General features: G+C 45.4%; 2 protein-coding genes across 2 annotated transcripts in view; one reads left to right on the forward strand and one right to left on the reverse strand.

Annotated features, from left to right (window-relative positions):
* Window positions 1-22,981, forward strand: part of LOC120838938 — a 110,771-nt gene that overhangs the window by 12,600 nt on the left and 75,190 nt on the right. The window lies entirely within an intron of this gene.
* On the reverse strand, window positions 4,462-5,415 carry LOC8040503 (sulfotransferase ssu-1-like). The gene has a single exon (XM_042293495.1). The coding sequence runs from the start codon at window positions 5,413-5,415 to the stop codon at window positions 4,462-4,464; it is 954 nt and encodes a 317-aa protein (XP_042149429.1).

The following is a 22,981-nucleotide window of genomic DNA, read 5'->3' on the forward strand; positions in this document are numbered from 1 at the left end:
ACACTTATAATGCGCCTGTATCCGAGAAAGGGTTGAAATGTTGCATGGTGAACGAATATATAAAAAAAATATTCTGGTAGAGCGAAAATTAACACGAAAATTAATTTTACGCAGTGGATGAACCGAAGCAATAATTACCATTATTCACATAAAAATCAAGCATATCTACTTTTTTATGTGTTTTAGATTTTATATATAAACTTTTACTGATTTAGTTAGTTTGACGACAGTCCTCCAGATCCTTTCCGGCAGGTGCATGGTGCCATTCCGTTTTTAATTTACGCGCATACGGGCACAATGAAGGTGAACGTTCGGCAGCCCTCTGCCTGGTCAGGAGTAGACATGAAGCGAAAAACGGGGACTCTAACCAAAAAATTAATAAACATTTACCCGACGTTTCGGGACCAGTTCGGTCCCTTGTTCACGGGTGAGTGACGGAAAGAAAAGAACACGTGTCGCCTAAGTGCACATACGGACGTAGGGGGCTTTGCTCACGTCACGCAGTCCCGAGACGTAGCTGCTGGGCAGGGAGCCCGAAGAACGATTCACGTTCCCCTTTGTGTGCTGCATAAACCAGGACTGAACGAAGAGCCTCTTTCGCCAATTCCTCTCCAAGGCCAGCACGGTGCTTCCCTCGAAGTCGACAGTGTGGCCGGCTGCTTCTGCGTGCTCCGCGAGGGCGCTCGCCTCCACATCCTTCTTCCGGACATCATATTTGTGTCGCGCAACCCTCTCTGCGAAGTTCTTACTTTCGCCAACGTATGAGGCCGTATGACGTATGAAGCCCGTGTCAACAATCGGTTATCACCTCCCCCTCCCGAAGGATCGGCCCCCCAAAGAAAGGGCCCAAGGCTTGGTCTACCGCATACCATGCAAGGATTGCCCGGCCGCATCATCCCGACTGCCATTTTCAATACGGGATGCCGTTTTGCACTCCTGTACGGGAGGCCGCACGTCACAAACGGTCTGGGAGACCCAGCAAGGTGGGCAGCGATCGCCGGCAACTTGCTGGTTACGACGCGCGAAGGTCAGTACACGAGACCTTTCTTGCCGACATTAACAAGTTTAAAAAGGTCACTCTGGACCAAAGACATGCTTTCTTCTCCCAGTTACAGCATTTCGTTGAAATGCTGTAACATGAAATAAAAATAAAAATAAAAAAATGGTTACTGTGTCTTGGTAACGTCACAAGCGCGAGCTACTTGTGTTTCTGCGTTGCGGCGGATACACCATATTCTAAATCTCGCTAGCGCAACGTAACGTAAGCTCTAAACTTAGCGCTAAGGTGCGCTAAAACTGCGTCCGTTATTCCAGGGACTCCCGCTAGAACAGTCCGCGACTGAGCAAAACATTATTGCCCCAGCATCCTGACAGCGTACACCCCCAAAGCTCACGAAGCGTTGCATTTGCGAATTAATCCCGCTCGCCACTGAGCACCAAAAAAGCGGTGCCCGCAAGACCCTCGGAAATTGTGATGTCGATACTCTCTAAGCCTATGGCGTAACTAGCGGGACGAGAGCGCGACACACATTTCCTTGAGCGTCGAACTTTAAGAGTGAAGAGAGACACCCTCCCCGCGCAAACTTCACGCTTCACCGCGCCCTATTCATCGCGAATCTTATGTGTGTATATGCGTGTGTGACGACGTGGGCGAAGCGGCCGCTATTACAATACATAAGCACTCGGGGAAGTGGTCCCGGCTGGACCTCGGCTCGCCGAGTGCATGCGGTCTCTCCAAGTGGGCCGCATATTTGACCTTGGACAAAAGAAGGAAAAGAAAAACTGCCGATGTGGGATGATTTGTCCGTCAGCCTTCGGAGCCTGTTTGCAGCGGAAAAGGCGCGAAGGCGCGACTGTGGCTTGAACGGGAACTTAAAAGTGTCTGACGTACACGCTGCCATCTTCGTCCATTGGGCTGTGGAACGCTTTCTGAGCATGCGCAGTTGCTCTCTTCTGCAGAATCGTCACGCATGCGTCCACGGCCCAATATCTTTTTTTCTTTTTTTTTGTGCACCATTTGTGGGCACCGCTGCACAAAATTGTAGCTTAAGAAATCGAATTTTACGGTCGATTTCAAGAGCCTGGCCGCCATTTCGGGCCACCCGGTAGGTGCCTGTGTCTCCAACGCACTCGTCGAAAGCGTAAGAACGCGGAACGCCGGCATCCGGCCTTTGGCTTTGGCATTTAAACGCCTTCGACGAGTGCAGTGAAGGCAAAGGCAGCCTTTGTCTCGACTTCACTTGTGGAAGCCGTTAGAACGCCGAACGCTGTCGTCTGGCCTTTGGCTCTCGCCTTCGAGTGCGTTCCACGATAGCATCGGAGACTAGGGCAGCTGTGGCTTTAGGTCTATAGACTACTCGTCTCCTCCTCTCCCTCATTTTGTACTCGTATACACATGCCTCGTACGATGCCTCTTGATGAGCTCTGTTAAAAACTGTGTCCCCCCCCCCCCCCAAAAAAAAAGAAAAAAAACAAAAAACCTGAAGTGCTTGCACACAGACGCATAATGAGGCCCTCCGCAACGATAGCAAGTGATGCTCTTCGATGAAGCTTCTTTGGCCACGTTGATACCCATCGGACGCCACTTGACATTTTCCTTGTTTCATTAGCAAGTTCGAATCGTTCTTCGCGGTTTCCATCGCTAGTAGAAGCTGTATCCCATCCTCGTCGCCAATTTGTTATAAGCTTTCCCGAGTAAATCGGGGGACAGGAAGAAATGAACACCATCGTTCTCAGCGTGCGTGTGCAGGCAGCTCGAGATGCCAGACACTTCTTGTCTTTATTCTCGCGCCACGGATGCATGGCGCCGCTAGCATCATCATCACAATGATGGCGACGCTACAATGCGGAGAGCGAATTGTCCGCTTCTTGCGCACGAATTCCGGTGACATCAGAACGACGCCAAGCTCCGATTGGCTAGCTCTTGATGGCAGATGCCTCGAGGCATAGCCTCCCTGACAAAGCCTGGCAGATCGCCAGGAAAAGCGGCCGCCGAACTGGAAAAGGTGGAGCGGCAGACAACGGATGAGAGGAGAGCCACGTGACTGGCGCCCCGCTGTGGCGAGACGCCGAAACATACTTCTCCCGAGCGAACAAGTGTATTTCGGGTCCTCTCCGCTGCAAGAACTGTGCGCTGACTTCCAGGTTCCCCGAGAAATGGCTCTTTGATGCTCTGTGTTACCAAATCCTCGCGCTGCAAATCTGCGACCGGGCACACTATAGCTATGGCTCCGTCGTCGAACTGTCAAGCTTTGTGAGTATAGAGGAGGCTATGCTCGAGGTCTACCGACTATGTTTTTTTTTAATCAGTCAAAAAGAGCTCGGCGTTCTGACATCATCAGAAGCGGACGATCTTTCTCTCCGCATAAAATATAGAGCCGCTAAACACTTGTATATACGTTATGGGTTTTAAGCGCGGTAACTGGGAACCATACGTTTTTTTGTTTTTTTTATGCATGTATAAAAGTTATTTAAAATCTGCTGCATGGTATACGTGCAGCAAAAGAGGCTTTGCCCTCCAATAGAAATATGGTGTCAATACGTCACTTAGTACGGACTCGGTGTTTCCCTGACGTCACAGAATGCTGGGAGGGGCGTCCGCCTGCGCCTTTTTGACATCAACAGAACAGGGTTGCCAGCTGAACGCTGACGCAGCACTCGCGACTAATCTGTGCCTTGTGCTCGATTGAGGTAGATCATGTCAAGAATCGAACGCACGGGCCTTGTTTTTGGGTAAACGCCGAGCTGTGTGGCTAACGAGCCGGATAAAACGAAATACTTCCAGATCGATCTCCTCGCCAGATCGATCTCCTCAACATTTTCGTACGAAACTTGGGAAATCTCTTCCTAGAGTTCTAAACCAAGTATATATATTTTTTAAAAGTCTCCAAAGATTTATTATCGCGAAAGCGTAATAATAAAACATAATTAATATTTGTTTTATTATTAAGCTTCCGCGATAATGAGAATAGCATCGCCCCCCTCGCCCAACGCCATGACTTGACGGGGACAAGTGAATGTTCGAGAATAGTTTCTGCATATGTGCTATTTTTTATTATTCATAAAGTAGGAAAACATAACAAAACCTTGCTTCCATCGTAAACCGGAGACACGGAAAAATAAAAAAACGGACAAAACAACAACAAGTCTCAAACACAGCTTCTGTGTTTGAGACCAGTTGATGGAAGTTCTTCACCAGCTCGCCTGTGCTTTTACCCTTTCTTCGTTAAAACCTTGCTGCACGCACGCAAGCCCCCGCACCATGGGGCACTCGAAAACACCAATCAGGTATTCATTCAGGTCAACTAGTTAGAAGAGCAATCGGACCTACGCAAACGTGGCAAAGTAAAAAAAAAAAGATTTTCTTTTTACAAATGATTGCGGTTTTGAATGAATCCCTGGGCATTAGAAGAGCTTCGAAGATTCGCTTTTGTAGAAACACACTGTACAAGCTCAGTCCACTCATGGAAGCTCGGATTCATTCCACAGCTGCATTACACTGCTGCCTGCCGTTTTCGTCGCAATGCGCTGCTTCATTCTGTCGATCATTTCCTGCGCGAAAAAGTTTTTCCAGTCTCCCACTACGCCTTTGCGAACGAAATCACCGGTCATCGGCTTCTTGACTGCAGCTTCCAGCGACTCTTTGTCCAGTTTCAGCGGTCCGTCAGCGACCGATGCCGCCGGGACATGAGGCCCCACCGTCTTGCACGCGTCGTTAAACGCCTTTTTCATATTCGACACGCTGGATACGTCCACTATGCGTTTCAGTACCGTCGGGTCACATCTCAAGCTCTCGCCGTACTCAACGCCCAGGAAATCGGCCATCTTCAGCACCCAGGATTCCGTGTCCTTCTTGAGGTTTTCGTACGTCACGAAGAAGACGTTGGGATCATCCCGATGATTGTACCAGGACAGCAGCTGGTCGAAGAAGTCGCCGCATTCCCCTTTCCCTTCGACAAAGACGTCAAAGAACTGGTCGAAGGTACCGTCCTCGAAGTAGTAAGCGGGCAAGGCCTTGGTGTGGTGGTAGTAAGAGACGCAGCAGTCGTAAGGGTTCCTAGTGATATAGAAGTACTTTGCTTCCTTCGAGTAAGGTTGCTTGTCGAACGGGAGGTGGGTCTTAATGGCGCCTGGTCTGGGCATCCTGTCGGGGCCTTGAGCTCCGCTGTACTCCAGGAAGGGTGTCTTGGCCTCGAAGTCCGCCCTGTCCACCGGGGGCACGCCGCCGCTGAAGATGTTGAAGAGGAGGTACTGCATCCAGGTGGTACCGCATTTGGGATAGCCGACGATGAACACGTCGTCTGACCTCGGCTTGTAGGCGAGGGCTGAGCGAACGCTCTCGTCGCTGAAGTAGTAGCTGAGGACGAGCCCCTCGATGTCTCTGCAGACCGGGGTTGGCTTGCTTGCCGCTGGCATCTCTGCTTGCTCGGTACCCGACTGGAGGCTACCGGTCCTGCAAAGATTAAAGGCCACCAGCTTCCGAAACTACCCTCCTGCAATTCGGAAGACTGAATTTGTAATTAATCGCTGAGCGCATACGAGCATGTTTCTTATCTAATACTAAATACACATCATTTTTTAACTACAGAATGCATTTAAGGGCTGGGGCATCCGACGAAAATGTGGTGTGACGCCGCGAAAAACCGTTACACGCCCACCGAATTCAACATATTTGTCTGGCTAGATGTAGTGTCACGCTAATGACCGTGTTAAGTGACGTCATCAGCGTGACGAAACGTCACAAGATACCATGTCATGTGAGTACTCACGGGACACGCTAAACTGTTGCGTCACCTGGCTACGTCGAGTGACACCAACCAATTTAGCTGACCGGCCAAGGCCCGTCCGTAAAGAAAAGAGAGACACACGAAGCGATGGTGCAGCCAACCCCTTTCGAAAGTTACCCGCCGATTATTAGAGGGTCGGAGCTAGTCGGAACCAGTGCAAAATGGTGGAACTACTGAGATCGAGGAACATGCAAGTCATTCCATAAGATAGCGAACGTCGGGGCGCGGCCAACGCTAGCAGCCGACGAGCCAAACAGGCAGCGTCGAAAGTACAACGCCACTGCGCTAATCACCTTTCTCTGTGGGGGTGTCTTCGTGCCTTCTGATCCGAGTAAAGGAATAAAGTGTACCGTGACGTTGCGGTTTCAGCCCGCTATTGTGCAAGAATTCCACAGCTGCCCACGGAGGGAAAACTTTCGAAAGGGGTCTATTGAACGTTTTATCATCGCAACTTCAGCTATGTCCAACTTTACTAAAACACTAAATTAGGAAACTCGCTGTTGAAACCTGGACTGCCCGCGTCCACCGAAGGCCAAACTGGACACGATTACAGCAACGCCCCTTAGCGACGAGTCACACATGGAAGTTTGTCTATATACTAGGATGGATGGATGAATACGGCTGAGCCCTTTGGATCGGGCGGTAGCTTACGCCACCTAGCCATTTTGTTTTACCATTTAAGCTTAGAATATTCCCTAGCCACTGCGATATGGCACCACCGGCCTTTGCGCATATCGACCTGAACTAATACGTTCAGCAGTGTAGTTCTCGGAGTGGCCGCTGCGGGAGAAATGGCGGCGTTGGGATCGCCTTTAATTCGGTTAACAAGTACGGATTTGAGCCACTCTTTCAATGGCAGGCTCTATGGCAGTTTCCTAACTGAGTTGTTCTACAGTAACGTTGGCTATGTGTAACGATAATGCTTGGGCTAACTATGGCGCCAAGACAACTGGTTCGCAAAGGGATGTGCTTGACCCACGGGCCGACACTCGTCACACCCGTTGATGTCAGCCGTCGAAGCACCATACCCTCACGACCTGCTGCAGAATTCCAGTCCTGCTTCCGCCGACGCCCAGGGGTAAAAGCCCGTGGCCACTGGTGCGCCGTCTTTTGTATCCTCTCGGCTAAGAGCTTTTCCTTAGCACCGCCAGGGGTACCGAAGCGCCTCTCGTGCTTTCTCGTGTGCCTTGCTTGCCACCGGTGTACGCCACATGATGGCGGCCGTGCTTGTTGGCCGAGTCATACGTCTATTTGCAATGTTATCGTAATGACCGATTCAATCACAAGACAGAACAACGGAACACATTTTTTTATTAATCATGTCACGAGCATGCTGTGCCGATATCTTAGGATTTTTTTTTTTTTTCGTTTTGCTGTACGAAGTTTTTGGTGTACCTTTTCTTACTGTCTAGCGCTGGTATTTATCCCCGCCACTAAACGTTTTTTGTAGGGTTTGCTGCTTTAGTACATGTCATACACTTTTTATTTGTTGTTCACTGTAATTTAGGCATCTGGGAACCTATTATGAACTTTAAAAGCTTAAAAATAAATTATTTGAAGAGAAGAATTTGGGGGAGGGGGGATATAACAGTAGATACGGGCGGGAGACTATAGTCATCCGTCATAAACAGCGCAAACAATAACGTTCCTAATCCCTCACTGTTTCCGACGATGACTGAAGTTGAATTTCTCAAATCAGAGATGTCTCTGTCGAACTGACTTAGCATTTCATCTTAGAGTCTCTTCTCTTCTTCCTCTCTTCTTAGTTACGTTCCCCTTCCTCGATTCTTCCGCCTTTAATCGGTTGCTCGCTGTTGGAATTCTAATATGTGACTGTTGCTAGTTGAAAGATGAGGTTGTGTTCTCTTTGTCATGTTTCCTCTTTAATCTCGACCCGTGCCAACACGCTCAGTCAGTCAGTCAGAAAACGTTTAATGCCATAGAAGAAAAGTAAAAGAAAAGAAAGGAAGAAAAGAGGTTGTTCAATAAAAAATTCATTCATTCGTTTATTTTTGTTCCTAAACAACGATTTACCGTTTTTATGGTGCGCGCGAAACTATGCAACTTATCCAGAGCCCGAACAAGAGCGTTAGCCTTGCAAATATCAGCAGTCTAGTTCTTGTACTGAATGAAACGATGAAAAACCTACCTAAACAAGGGAACTAAACTTGCATCAAATATTGATAGAAAAATAAAAAAAGTCCTTGCAACTTTCTAAAAGCAAAATGCAAAAAAGAAAAAAAGAGATGCAGTTAAAGATAGGAGCAGTGTGAGAACTTGTGCAGAGGCGCTGGTTGTCGCGTCATTGTTCTTGTGTACAGTTTCGTGCCGGTACTGCGTAAAAATGAACACACACAGGCACACGCGCACGCACGCACACACGCAAACACACACACACACACACATATATATATATAGGTAAAGTAAGGTAAATATAAAAACAATGTACCGGGAAAAGTTAATAAGTCAAAGATGCGTGCTGTCGGAGTTACTAATTCGGAGTTTATTACGACGTTTCGAGCGCGGACCGCTCTTTGTTACCTAATGAAGAGCGGTCCCCGCTCGAAACGTCGTAATAAACTTCGAATTAGTAACTCCGACAGTACGCATATATATATATATATATATATATATATATATATATATATATACGGTAAGAAGGTTCAACGGGCCGGTTGGACGTAAAACGAAAGTGGAGGAGATCCAGGAAAGGCCTTTCTTTACTGCACCGACGTTTCAAGCGGGGACCGCTTTTCTTCAGGGTGAATGGTTGTGAAATGTCCTCTTCTTCTTGTTGATGTTCGTGTGGAAGAGGAAGAGTTACTATGAAGGGTATTAAAAATATTCAGAACAGGAGCAAAAAAATTATCGTAAATCTTTGAAATTAGTAATTATAAACAATGTTAATCCAATTCAATAAAACGAAATAAATTTATTTGTAGTATTTGGCACAGTCTTTGTTACAGCTCCTGAGCACAATCACCCCCGAGCAACCGGAGCGCACACAAAAGTAGCAATGAGGATGTGTTCGGGATTAGCACCACTTCGGGAGCGGAGATCTAGACCACGCAAGGGTGCCGTGGCGGTTTTTTATGGAGTATTTATGTCATATTTGAATGATGCTTACGCGCCCAAGAATTTAACGCAGCGGAAGGATTACCACGGGACGCGCGCTCACGAGGATGTTCACGAGAGGCGTGGAACGAGCTCACGATGGCAGGCGCCTTTGGTGCAACAATGTCATCGACACGCTCGGCTAGTACAGTCCGTGCAAAACCAAAATAATTGTGTGGCCTCGGCCCTACACACAGCGTGGCAGCCAAGTGAGCACGCCTGGACTTGCATTCACGTGAGCCTCGTGCTTCCTCGCCACACCAGTCGCCGCAGGGGCAACATGAATAGAAGCTTCGTTCGCCGCTTTAAAGGAGCGATGCAACAATTTTTGTACTGTGCACAAATACCGCTTAAATCGGATCCCTAACGTTAATGACCTAGGAAACACGCGTTCGTTTTTCACCCCACGCAATAGAAGTCCCAGAAAAAAATTTAAGAAAAACGAGCGGCGTTCACCCCCTCAACTCGCAGCCAGAACAAGCGGCCACGTGATCTGGAGCCGATTATATGCCGCCAGTGTTGATCATAGCCACGCGCAGGGGTTGGCAAAGCGCAGGACACGCGCTGAGTTCCAGACATTGTTATGGCTCGGCTGTTGTCGTCGTTGCAGCGATTGGACACGGGTCACAACCCGAATGCTTCTCGAGCTAGCAATTGTCACGAGCCCAAGTCGAGTGCCCACGCAATGCTCGGGTCCAATCTGTGAACCGCATTCAAATATCGTCACTTGGGTGTACTGCGATCCCCGAGTTACGTCATCAAATTTTGCAAAGGAGAGATTGAATGAAAATGATCGCTTTTGTCCTTGAAATTACACCACAACAAAGGAGTTTCTTGGCCAATGGTGTTGCGTGTGAGTATCCTTGAGTCCGAGGTGTGCCAGTAAGCTAGTGTAGAGAGAAAAACATTCCAATTGAATATCGTTGCACAGCTCCTTTAACTACGAAGCTCGTAACTTCAACCAGGAGATGAAGAGACTATGCTATGAAGATCTCGCGAGAGTGTACTTCATAGACCACGGTTTTCACCAACTTCCGCCATGGCGCTTTCTTGCGGCCGATGGGGTTCACACTAGTTTTGAAGGCGTCGCACTGCTGTCGGAGCACTTCAAGGCTGTGCTTGGATATGGCAGAACCAACCGGACCTCTCACTGGCTTGACAGGTTTCCAACTGCTGCTTCGCCTAGCTCGAGAAGTCACTTCAATCCATCTGGTTCTCCCCCAGCAACGCAAACAAGCCCTGGCGCTCTTCAGGCACAGCCCGCTGGTCTTGTGTCTGCGGCCGTGAGGGGTACAAATCTTCGAAGAAGCCCTGACGCACTGCGGGCACAATGCATATTACCCGAATCTTCATCTACCAGTGCCTCGGCCGCGCGAAGGAACCCCGACGATCCGGCTCCAAGTATCCCGGAGCCTGGTCCCCGGACACCGGCCAGGGTAATCGAGTCTGAGCCCATGAGTGCTCCAGCGCAGAGCCCTCTTCCTTCCACTTCGCGGGCTCCTTCGGGTCCATGCGTTGCCCTATCTTCGGAAGAATTTCCCAGCCTGCCTCCATCTTCATCCCAGCCTAAGTCGGGAATCCCTTCTGCTCCGACAACTGACCCGACGCCCCGTCACCCCTACAATCTGCGGAGTTCGTTCTGACTCGCTGGGACAACAGGTACTATCACCCCCGAGCAACATCATTCAAGATGTTTTATGGAGGCACGCAAAATTATAGATAAGAGAATACGATTTCACCTTCATGCTCAAACACTCCGTAGCTATCTTAATTGTGGCACCGCGCCTAGGGGACTAAGCTTACATTTGACTCCTTCCATGAATACCCTTAACGAAGGAGAAATGAATGAGTGGAATAACGTCTTAAAAAGAGCATCTCTGGATTTAGTTAATGTTATTGTCAAACATAGTGAACGACGCGCCGGTGACCTTGCCGTCACAGAGTATAGTTACAAGTCCAGCCAATTACTATCTCACACCGAGAAAAACGCGCTTGAAGAATACGAGCGAAAAATACTAAATGAAATTAACGTAACAAAAAATAAAAAGTTGGCACGCGACAATGTGGTAGGATTATCGGCTGCTCCTTCTAACACTGTCACTCGCCGTACGGACATGATCCATATCTCAGATGACCATACTAACATTCAACCCCGTTCACAACTCACTACCTCGAACCAACCACAACGATGCACACAAGTTGCACCTACTGAGTGCTCATCTACCGGAGGAATGATCATCCAATCGCTGAATATTATAAACTTGTCCAGTGTTATTCTATCCGCCACAGAACTCTCATTGTGTTCCAGAGGCCTCAGCTTCTGCCCCACGTCAGGAGAATACAACGAATTCCAAATATATAGGGACCTCGATAACTTCGCAAGAAAACCTGAGACTCAGAGAGTATTTCCACGATCATCCGCAAGACACCAGAGAGCGCATTCCTAATACTTCGAATAAGTCATGGACTCCAAAAGAGCAACGCGACAAGTACCTTGATTTGTACATCGAATCGGTACAGCGTGATGTGATCAGAAACTATCAACAACGAAAATGTCTACGTCACAATCTCACTCCTGCTGAACGCATCGCTATGCGTGAACTCAGCTCAAGAGATGATATTATTATTAAACCTGCTGACAAAGGAGGAGCCATAGTTTTTATGAATAAGCAAGACTATCTAGATGAAGGATTTCGCCAGCTAATGAACCAACAATTTTACAAAGAACTTCAAGCAGATCCGACCAAAAAATTCACTAAACTAATAACGGACACTTTGGACTTAATGCTGGATAATGGAGACATTTCGGAGGAGATGCATAAAGCAATGAAGCCGGCCTATCCAAAGGCTGGCCGCTTTTACACATTACCTAAAATTCACAAACAAGGAAATCCAGGACGACCAATTGTATCCGGAATAGACAAGGTGACAGAGAGAATTTCTAGCTTTGACAATTTCCTTATTATGAACCTTCCCCCTACGATGCCATCATACATAAAGGACACAAATCACTTTCTTCGAGAAATAACAGAACTTGTAATTCCTACTGACGCAATCCTGGTCACCATGGATGTTGCGTCCTTATATACAAACATCCCTCACCAGGATGGCATCGAAGCAGTAATCAAGGCGTATAACAATGACCCTCCAACAATTCGTGTCAACAACGACGTCCTCGCAACACTTCTCAGGTTAGTTTTAGAACACAACAACTTTGAATTCGAAGGACGACACTTTCTACAGACTCGGGGAACTGCAATGGGCACAAAGATGGCCCCTAACTATGCAAATCTTTTTATGGCCGATTTAGAGTCACGCTTCTTGTCTAGTCGCTCTCTGCAATTTCTGGTTTATAAGCGATACATCGATGATATATTTATGGTATGGGCACACGGGGAGTCAGCACTCACAGACTTCATTCGGGATTTCAACGGTCTCCACCCCAGTATTACGTTTTCGCACAGTTATTCTAAAACGAGCATTGATTTTCTTGACGTAACAGTCGAGATCAGCGGGAATGCTCTTACAACAAAACTCTTCAGGAAGTCGACGGACCGTCAACAGTACCTGCACTTCAAGAGCTCCCACCCTAAACATTGCAAAACAAGTATTCCCTATTCTCAAGCTCACAGATTCCGGAGAATATGCTCCAGTTTAGATGAATTCGAACGCAACGCCAGCAATCTGAAACTCGTGCTATCCAAGCAGAATTATCCACCCGCCATTGTCGATAACGCCATTGAAAAAGCACGTGCTCTCGACCGAGAGCAAGTTATCAATCAACCCCAACCCAAAATGTCACAAAACGAGCACGCCAACCTGGTGGTTACATATTCAGCCCGCCTTCCAAATTTAAACAATATTCTCAGGAAACATCACAGTATTTTGCAGCAAAGCGATAAATTACGCACCCTTTTTCCGGTATCACCACGCGTGGTATATCGACGAGGTAGAAACCTTAAGGACATATTGGTGCACTCGACAAATAGAACTTCTGACGTTTCTGGTTGTAGACCTTGCCAGACCCCCAGGTGTGAAATTTGTGAATATGTCGAAACCACCAATCTTGTCACTAGCGCGAACTCTGACTTTTCTTTCAAAATCACTGGTAACCTCAACTGCGGTACGCGTAACGTTATTTATCTTTTACGCTGTAAACTATGTAACATGGATTATATAGGACAAACCAGTACTTCATTTCGGTTGCGCTTCAACAATCACAAGTCTCATATCAAGTCCTTACCCACGCTCCCCTTCTCAAAACACATGCATCTTAAAGAGCATAGCATTGAAAAAATACGTGTCATCCTTCTGGAATCTGGATTTAGCTCTGATCACGACAGAGAGTTGAAGGAGGCTTTTTTCATTCACAAATTCAATTCGGTTGCTTGTGGTATTAATGCAAGTCCAGGCGTGCTCACTTGGCTGCCACGCTGTGTGTAGGGCCGAGGCCACACAATTATTTTGGTTTTGCACGGACTGTACTAGCCGAGCGTGTCGATGACATTGTTGAACCAAAGGCGCCTGCCATCGTGAGCTCGTTCCACGCCTCTCGTGAACATCCTCGTGAGCACGCGTCCCGTGGTAATCCTTCCGCTGCGTTAAATTCTTGGGCGCGTAAGCATCATTCAAATATGACATAAATACTTCATAAAAAACCGCCACGGCACCCTTGCGTGGTCTAGATCTCCGCTCCCGAAGTGGTGCTAATCCCGAACACATCCTCATTGCTACTTTTGTGTGCGCTCCGGTTGCTCGGGGGTGATTGTGCTCAGGAGCTGTAACAAAGACTGTGCCAAATACTACAAATCAATTTATTTCGTTTTATTGAATTGGATTAACATTGTTTATAATTACTAATTTCAAAGATTTACGATAATGTTTTTGCTCCTGTTCTGAATATTTTTAATACTCTTCATAGTAGCTCTTCCTCTTCCACACGTACATCAACAAGAAGAAGAGGACATTTCACAACCATTCACCCTGAAGAAAAGCGGTCCCCGCTTGAAACGTCGGTGCAGTAAAGAAAGGCCTTTCCTGGATCTCCTCCACTTTCGTTATATATATATATATATATATATATATATATATATATATATATATATATATATATATATATATACAGAGAGAGAGAGAGATAGAGACACGTTAGAGTAGAAAACTAGACATACTGAATTGCTAACTGTTCATAATTTCAAGCAAGCCGAGGCATTCTAAGCAATTTTTTTGTTTATTCTCAAAAAAAGCTTTTCGTGTATTTTTTTTTTTGTTTTGTTTTGTTACGTACGACTCTATTATATGCCCACACCACCAGGCGCACCCCTCGGTGCAAACATTACATGACGGCGTATCGAAAGCCAAACTTTTATTGTTTTATTTTGAGCATATCCCTCGTTGTACAGCCAAGTTGCTCGACAACTCGGTCGTTATTCTACGTCAAAACACCACTCCAAGATTAAGTGTCTTCGTCCTCGCCGCGGAGGTGCAAAACTTGGCGCTCTTCTTCGAGTAATGCAGTCTGATAAGAGCCCAAGCTATCCTGCTTGTTTACCATATTCACCGGTAGGATCCTAAATTACTCTTAATTTATTTTTCTTTTCTTTTGTTCCATTTCTCGCACTCCGAATGCATGCGCGCGCATTTTTCTTTCTGTCGCGCGGTCTTCAAGGTCGGATCGCTCTCGCCGCTTGTGTGGGGAGAGTCTAGATTTGAGAGGGACACCATATTTGTACCATGGAGAGCGTTTGCTCTTTAATGGCGGTCGCCTCCTGGGCGTATCAATCGCTAGCGTGCACGCGGAACCATACCTTTGCTTCTTTTTTTGTTTTTTTGTTTTTGCTTCTAGGCTAGGTGCCGCAAGCTACCGCCCGTTATAAGGGGTACATCAGTTAGCATCCATCCATCCATCCATCTAGCGTTGTCATGTGGAGAGGAAGAAAGCGGGCAAAAAGGGAGGGCAGGGATGGTCATCCTTGCGATATCCCACACTGCCCGTCTGGAAGGAAATTGGAGGGGAGGAATTGTACTTTTTGGTGGTGTTCTTTTGGTTTCTAGGCTAGGTGACGCAAGCTACCGTCCGTTATGGAGGGTACAGACGTTAGTGTCTGTCCACCCGTCTATAAATCCATCCAGGCGGGGCAAAACCTCCGAGATAGATATCAAGGCCGTAGAGAGCTGCATTTTTGACGTAACCAGAAGGAGGCAAACGCTGGGTACGGGTGGGATACGAGTGCCGCATCGCTCGGCTCAGACGTGTCCTCATTGATTGGCCACGAATCACATCCGAGCGCTGACGCAGCGCTCGTTGTCCAATCCGAGCCCCGCGTTTGCCTCCCAAGGAAGTTTTGCGCTGCATTCATGCGCTGCGTGAAGTAGTTCTCACAAGATTTTATTGTCGAAGGGAGAAACGATGCTTTTGGCGTTTGAAACCTGTGCGTCTTGATGAAATAACATAGATCCAATTTATGATGCACCTACATTTACCTTAAAGGGGTCACGAAACGATATCGGGTTGGAATGTTCATAACTTCATACAGAGGCGTACTGGTCCTAGTCTGGACCAAGTATACTCGCAAATTGACCGCCACTGATTTAGAAGCTAGCTTCTTGGTCGCGGCGAAATTGCGAGGGGGACTATTTCTTTCAGTCTTGCCTTCGCAAAGCTTGATGACGTAATTGTGGGATCAAAACCAACCGCCTGATGACAGTCGGGCACGGCTTATGGATTGGGCACGAGAACTGCGTGAACACTCGACTTGGGCTCGTAACAATCAATGCCTCGCCGTACACTCGGGTAGATGTCCAATTACTGCGGTGATGAGAATAGCCGAATTTTAATAATGACTAGGGTGACCAGACGTCCCGTTTTGGCCGGGACAGTCCCGTTTTTGAGGCCCGCTTTTGCCGTCCCGTCTTTTTGTCCCAATAATGAATCATGTCCCGTTTTCGTAGAAGTGCATAGTTTCGAAAATGGCACTAAGCGAGTTGAAGCAAATCGAAAATATGCCTACTCGTTACAAGTATATTCTACAAAAATAACCGTAGGTACTTTAAAATATTTACCCAGAGAGAAAATTTTAGAAATGTTCTTGTCCACAAACACTTTTTCTCTCGCGAAGACGCGTGTGTAGAAATATATATATTTCAAAATTTTTTCTCTCTGCGTAAGTGTATATATTAGGTACTGGATACAGCACGCATGTAGAATCTCGTTTGGCTACACTTCACTCTTTCGAAAATGCCGACGAAACGTACGTGTGTGTTCACCAATGGACCCTTGTCAAGAAAAGCAATGAAAAGAAACTAGAAGAGGAACTCTTCAGGTCTCTCAGAGATGAGTGCAAGTCTTTAAAGAGATGAAAACAGAATGCATTCTGGCGCCGAGATTTCCCGGGTCGTGGAAATGGCTCTGTGCTACTCTGGAAGCACGTCTCCAGTGGAGCGCGTTTTTTTCAATTATGAACTCCATGTGAACATGCGAGACGTTTCGCCTTCTTGTCTCAACATTGCGAGCAACGCTACTTGTGCGGTTGAACTTCCCACTAAAGTGCGCAGACGTTTACAACCGAGTCTTGCAGGATAAAGTCCTGCTTAGAAAACTTCCGTCGTTGACAAATTACGCCCACACCAACGAAGGACCCGAAGCAGGACCTTTCAAATGAGTGCGTGCAACTGAAGTGTGAGTGTGGCTGTTTCCTAGGGCTTAGTGCAATATGCGAACTTTATGAAATAAGACAAATTCTTTCATTAATTTTTTCTTCCTAACTCAAGCTTTAGTACGCCCCTCCTCCTCCCCTCCCCCCTCCCTCCCCCCCCCCCCCCGCCCCCCCCCCCCCCCCCCCCTTTCCCGCCGCCGCGGCTGGGATGTCCCGTTTTCTGCGTTGAGGAATATGGTCACCCTAATAATGACTGGAGCTGAACACGCCCTTTCTAGTTTGCCAACCCCAGCGCGTAACTATGATTAACGTTGGCGGCATAGGATAGGCACCTGGCTAAGTGGCCGCTTCTACTGGCTCCGAGTTGCAGGGATGAACGATGCTCATATTTTTCGAATTTATTTGCCGACTGCCATTGCTTAGAAGTTAGAACTAAGGCAAGTTTATTCGGTTATTGACGTTCGGGAGTGACCCTATCGTCCCACTCCTCGCAGTTCGTGTTGCAAACGCGACCCATAAATAGGGTTCCTTGTTTGCGGTATACACCGATAAACACCGAAAATTAATCCCCGAGGCGGTTTTTTCTGAATCGGTGAAAACCGATAACCCCAAAATGTAGGCTGTCATTCAAAAACAACAACAAACGGCAGTTTTACGTGGAAAAAAAAAAACTTCTACCCTAATTTTTAATTTTTTTTTTCTTGTCGACCGGAACACAGTGGCACTGAACTGTCCTTGGGGTTGTTCCTTCCTATCGGAACCACATTTCTTGTCCCATTCCCTTCTCTCGTCTTTACTAGCGTTATACTCCATAAAATATTATAATTTATAACTCATAAATTGTAATACTTTCTTCGGCAATTGTAGAGTCGCTTTACAACGCAAGCCCGATAAACCCCGATTTCTCTCCGGCGTTGAAATTAGACACGGAAAAACTCTCCAACGTTGACATTAGACACAGACACGCAAAATTCGAAGAGGGGAAAAGTAAAACACCAATAAGTAACCCCCGAATACGAAGGAACAGAAGTGCCCAAAATATGCAACCCTACGCGGCCATAAACCACGTGACAACCCCCAATCGAGCAGTTGTGAACACTCTAAAGTTCTAGGCACTCTATTTGAGCGACCCTCCCGTTACGCTAGACAGCCGGCGCAAACCGAGATTTGCCTATCGGCGTTTACAATCATCATCATCGTGCGGCCGTGCGCCTGACCTCCATCCATCTGTTGAATTTTTTTTTTTGCGTGTTTTATGGTGCCTTGTATTTCTTTAAATGTAAACGCGCCCCCGTCTTAATCTACGTCACTACTAATGTGGCTTTTTCGGTGTATATATAAATATATATATAGACCGACACGGCCATTTCCAAACAAGCCCGCGTTTGCCCACACCAGGTGTGGGCACTGCGCGTGCGCAGAAACCGAATTCGCGTGAAGCGTCTGCGCATGCGCAGTGCCGTCGACAGCGCCACCGCAGCTGCACGACGTCAGCGCCGCGTGTTGGTCTATATAATAACGCGTATTTATTTAATTTTTTATGCGTCAGATCAGAAGCGCGAGAGAAGCACCTTTTCTGGCTTATTCCTCAGAAAGTTTTCTGGCGTAATTTTTCTTTAAATGTATTCGCAACTTTTACGGTTTATAGAGGCCGCCCTATGGTTCCTATCAAAATGGCCGTCGTCTGGATGATTGCCGTAAAACGGCAGTATTCTAATTTTGTGAAATACGAGCGATATAATTGAGCCGTACCTCAGAAAGGTGTAAGTATAAGCACCTTCATCCTGCTTGATGCCGATCGTCCAGCTTGGGAGCATGATTCTCACACCGCGGTACCACCATCGCTGAAAGTTACAAATATTTTCACACATTCACGAAAAAAAAAACAAAAAAAACTGGTTTCACAATTGGTTGTTTATTGTTCGATCCTAACATAAATTGTTTGTTTGTTTTCTAATGATTTCATCATTAGCTTTCATCAAAGCTAAATTATTTTTTTTTAAATTTAGCTTTGCATTTTTGGATATTATGATGATGCACATAATGCAAATGTGCAAGCGAGCTGGACAAGAATGACCATAATAATCCCAGGAGAAGGGTAACAAGGGGTACAAAGGAGAAACACAAACCTCCAAACACAGCTAAGTGACTGCATGGTGTGCGACCGGCAAAATCCGCCTGGTCCTGCTAGCGAACCGGGGCCAGGCGGATAAAACCCGTTGGCTCCACTGAGCTGCAGTTGGCATTGCGCTTCACTGGAAATGGGGAGGTCCCTAGCGGCGTTGATACCAGGAACAGGCGTATTTTTTCGGTCGCACACCAGCCACTTTTTAGCTGTGTTTTGGAGATTTGTGTTTGTCCTTTGTCCCCCTTGTTCCCCTTCCCCGGGGATTATTATCGTCATTTTGGATATCTATAGGAAGTCTACGCTGGCGCCTACCGACGGCAGTAACAGCTCAGCGACGTGACATCATAGCCAAGGGTTGGTCAGTAATGATGATAATAATGATGATGATCATAATGTTTATTGCGCGTTCAAGAACAGTCAGTGTCCTTTTTGTCAAGACACGAGAAAAATACTCAGACAAAGACAATAAACGAGGGAGGGAAATCAAGTTGTAAAAAGGCACAAAAAGCGACAGGAAGTCACTTCCCACAAAATTAATTAAGACAAACATTAATGCAGATAATTACAGATTCAATCAGTCCACAGAAGTACGTTCACTAATTTCCATATAGTAATAATAATAATAATAATAATAATAATAATAATAATAATAATAATAATACATTTTATTTCCCATTAGAGATACATGAATGACAGAAGCAAGGAGAATATTCTGTATACATATCAACGTTATCATTCCCGCGTACGCGAGGCGACCGGGTTATTTACCCTTTCAGGCTTAACCCAGATAGATTAGCGTTTGTATTTACGTGCCACGAGATATCTAACAGTTCGTTGTTTTAAGCCACGAACGATTTAAACGGCCCACAGGAAGCTAAGTATATATTTTTTTGTTTTCTTTTGAATTACGAGAATTCAAGAAACGAAGCGTGCAAATATTTGATTTTTTTTTCTTCTTTTACGCTTCGTTGGTTCACGGAATTTTCGTGCACGCGGAAACAAGTGTCCATTATATACGTTTTTTTTTCATGCCATTTTCTTTTTTTATATATTCTTTCCTTCAAAAGGGCTTCCGACTCGAGAAAGAGGTTGTTGTACTCTGTCTGCTCTGTTCTTCTTGCTTTTGTTTTTCCCTCCGCTCTAAACTTGAACGAACATATTGTGTAATGCCTTCGTATACCGTTTAAAAGTAGCAATACATAATCTTTTTTTTTTTTTTTCATGCGTACAAGTTAAATTAGTCGATGAAAACACAAGAAGGAAATGTACTGTTTCTGTTTTGTACTCCGCTAAAGTCGAGAAAAAGACCACGTTTGACAATGACGCATCGGGAATTTGGGCGTTTGAGCGTTTGTGTCAGCCTCGCAGTGCGTACCCCTTGCGCGTGTGTTTCAGATTCCGTCGAGATTATCGTCCGCTCGTGACCTGAAATATCGGCCAAGGTTTTTCTCTTCGTCTGCGTTTTGAATATTGGCGATCCCGTTTCTGACACACTTGTTGTTCTTTTTTTACCCGTTTTATTTTGAACGTTTATAGACGAATGCCAATACGAAGAAATTCCCCGCCTCGAATACAAATATACACTTGCATACCCGGATTAGGCACGTATAACTGTTTTATTATTAGGGCTATCCCCCGCAATCGCCGTGTACATTTGATTTTGTTTTGTGCCAAGGCATTATATGTTTTGTACATTATGGGTATGATTCTAGCACATTTGCTAATATAGCTATTTTTAGTTCATCTATTAAAAATACATGTAGTATTTTTTTTTGTAAGACCTGTTTAACTGAAGCATTTAGAAACACCTTGGTCATGACGATAAACTACCGCAGTCTTCTGCTGCATTTTTCTTCGAACGTTTTCAGGAAAGTTTGTCGAGCTAAAACTTCCCCAAGAAAGTTTGCCGAGTTAAAACTGCACCAAGAAAGTAGTCTACGTTGACACAAATGTTAAACAGACTTATGTCGAATCTAATATTGGTCATGTAAGAAAACTTCATAAATTTTCTGCTGCAGTTCTTACCCAACGTTTTCAAGAAAGTTTCTCAAGTTGAAACTTTGCAAAGGAAGTAATCCACGTCGAGACAAGTGCATGTTAGGCAGACTTATGTCAAATCTAACACTGGTCATGCCAAAAAAAAAACTGCAGCGGTTTTCCGGCTTGACCAATATTATACTTCACGTGAATCTGTCTAACGTTTGTCTCGGCAATAATTATTTCATTGACAAGGTGGTATTACTTTCTTAACAAAGTTTAATTCAACCTCCCGTGGTACATTTATGTGAATTGCTTCTCTTCTGTACCGCGTATACCTTTCACAGTGACGCTGTCCTGAACATACGGCACACCCGCGTTGTACCTATAGCCCAAGTGTTATACGATAGAAATAAAAAAAAGAAGATATAACGTGATTATGAATTTGACGAGAATGATAAAGTGCAAAACAATCCCAAATTTTATTTCTGCATCATATCATGTCTGCTGGGTTTTGCTTCTCAACTTCAGCTTTTAATTCTACATAAAATATAATTGCTGCCCGGCCTGAGAGGAATGATTTCAGGTGTGGGAATAAGTTCAAGTCTGGTGGAGCGACGATGTATGGTGACTAAAGCGAATGTATGACAGCAAAATGTATCTTAATTTATTTTTTTTTTTTTTCTCATTGAAATGACAGCGTTTGTGTAAGGGCCAGGATTGGCTTCATGGGAGATGATATTTTTGTCAACTCAATAATGTTTTTTTTTTTACAATTTTATTGGTTTTCTGACAAAAATGGCATAATACTCTCCCGTACCGGCTGATTCAGCTACGAAACAGTCACTTAGCAGGATTGTTTCTCCATTAAAATGAGTTGATGGGTTAGTTGGAAAAACAACAAGAGCACAAATAGAGCTCTTTTGAACTCTTTTGGCCTATCTAAAAACCGAAACCAGGACTCTGTCAAACGGACTTTACAGACCTGGCTTCCTTTGACGATTAAGACCCATAATCTTTTCACCGTTCTGACCGTTGTTTTGTTTCAAGGCTTCATCATCGGTCACAAATAGTCGCTCAAGGTTATTTGCACCTCTGTGGGGGCTGGTCAAATTTTGCAACTTGCTTTTTTATTCGTTTTTGACCAGGTCGGCACACCCATTCTGCAAATATTTTTCATTGACTATTTTGCTGAATTCTGCAAACAGGCATTCACGCGCATTTCAAAGATATGACTCCTATTCAGACACTTATAATTAATGACCCCCAACACCAAGCCATTAATATTTTTTTACTTTCTTTGGTGCGGTTACAGACTATGGTCATACATTTGTGCGACTGCAATTTTATTTTAATTCTAGCTTAATTGTGTGTGTGAACTCCCATTGCAATTTCAACGAGGCGATCAGACTTTGTTTATTTGTATGGAATACTATCGGTCCTATACAGGACCAAGATAGGAGTGTTATTACACAATCACATGGAATCATGCGCACAAAATACACACATCAATACAAAAGTACGATACAGCGCAGCGAATCAATCTAGGTACTTCTGGTAGAAATGTCTGAGATAAGAGAACTAAATTCATCCCTACCTCTAGCAGTCACGACATGTGCTGCATGGAAGCTCGTTCCATTTTCGCGCTGTTTGCAAGACGAATAAGTAATTAAAACAATCATCGGAAAACTTTCGCTCTTTCAGATATCTAGTGTGCTTATTGCGGGTGATAGGCGGCACGCTTTCATTTATATACTGTTGTTTATTTTAAGGACGAGGTTATTTATTTTGTTGTAAAAGATATTAAGACGTTTATTCTTCCTTCTTATAATAAGGAGGGGCAGATCCGCTCTACCATAAAGAGGTCACACAGAGTCTAGCCTTCTATAACAAGAATAGATAAAACGTAATGCACGTCGTTGCACCTGCTCCAAATTTGAGACTAGATATTTAGTATGCGGGTCCCAGACTTCACACGCGTATTCTAGTAAAGACCGTTTTAACGTCTTGTATGCCACAATCTTGGTTACTGACGAAGCAAGTTTAAGAGAGCGCCTATGTTGTTAACGTATGGGGTCCAACTTAGATTTGAAGCAGTAAGACCAAGGCATCTGTAATCTGATACTCGGCTCAGAGGTTTTCCCTGCACTGTTCACCCATACTCTAGCGGCTGTCGTTTGTGAGTGATCGCCACACAAATACTGTCTTATCCAGGTTTAATGACATTTGCCACTTAACACACCATCCGTTGACTTTTAGACAAATATTCGTTTAGTATAATTTGATCATTAGCAGATTTAACTTCAGTATAGATAAGACAA

This window comes from Ixodes scapularis, unplaced genomic scaffold (genome assembly GCF_016920785.2).
Source record: "Ixodes scapularis isolate PalLabHiFi unplaced genomic scaffold, ASM1692078v2 PGA_scaffold4__175_contigs__length_147842914, whole genome shotgun sequence".
In the NCBI taxonomy this organism is placed as follows: domain Eukaryota; kingdom Metazoa; phylum Arthropoda; class Arachnida; order Ixodida; family Ixodidae; genus Ixodes; species Ixodes scapularis.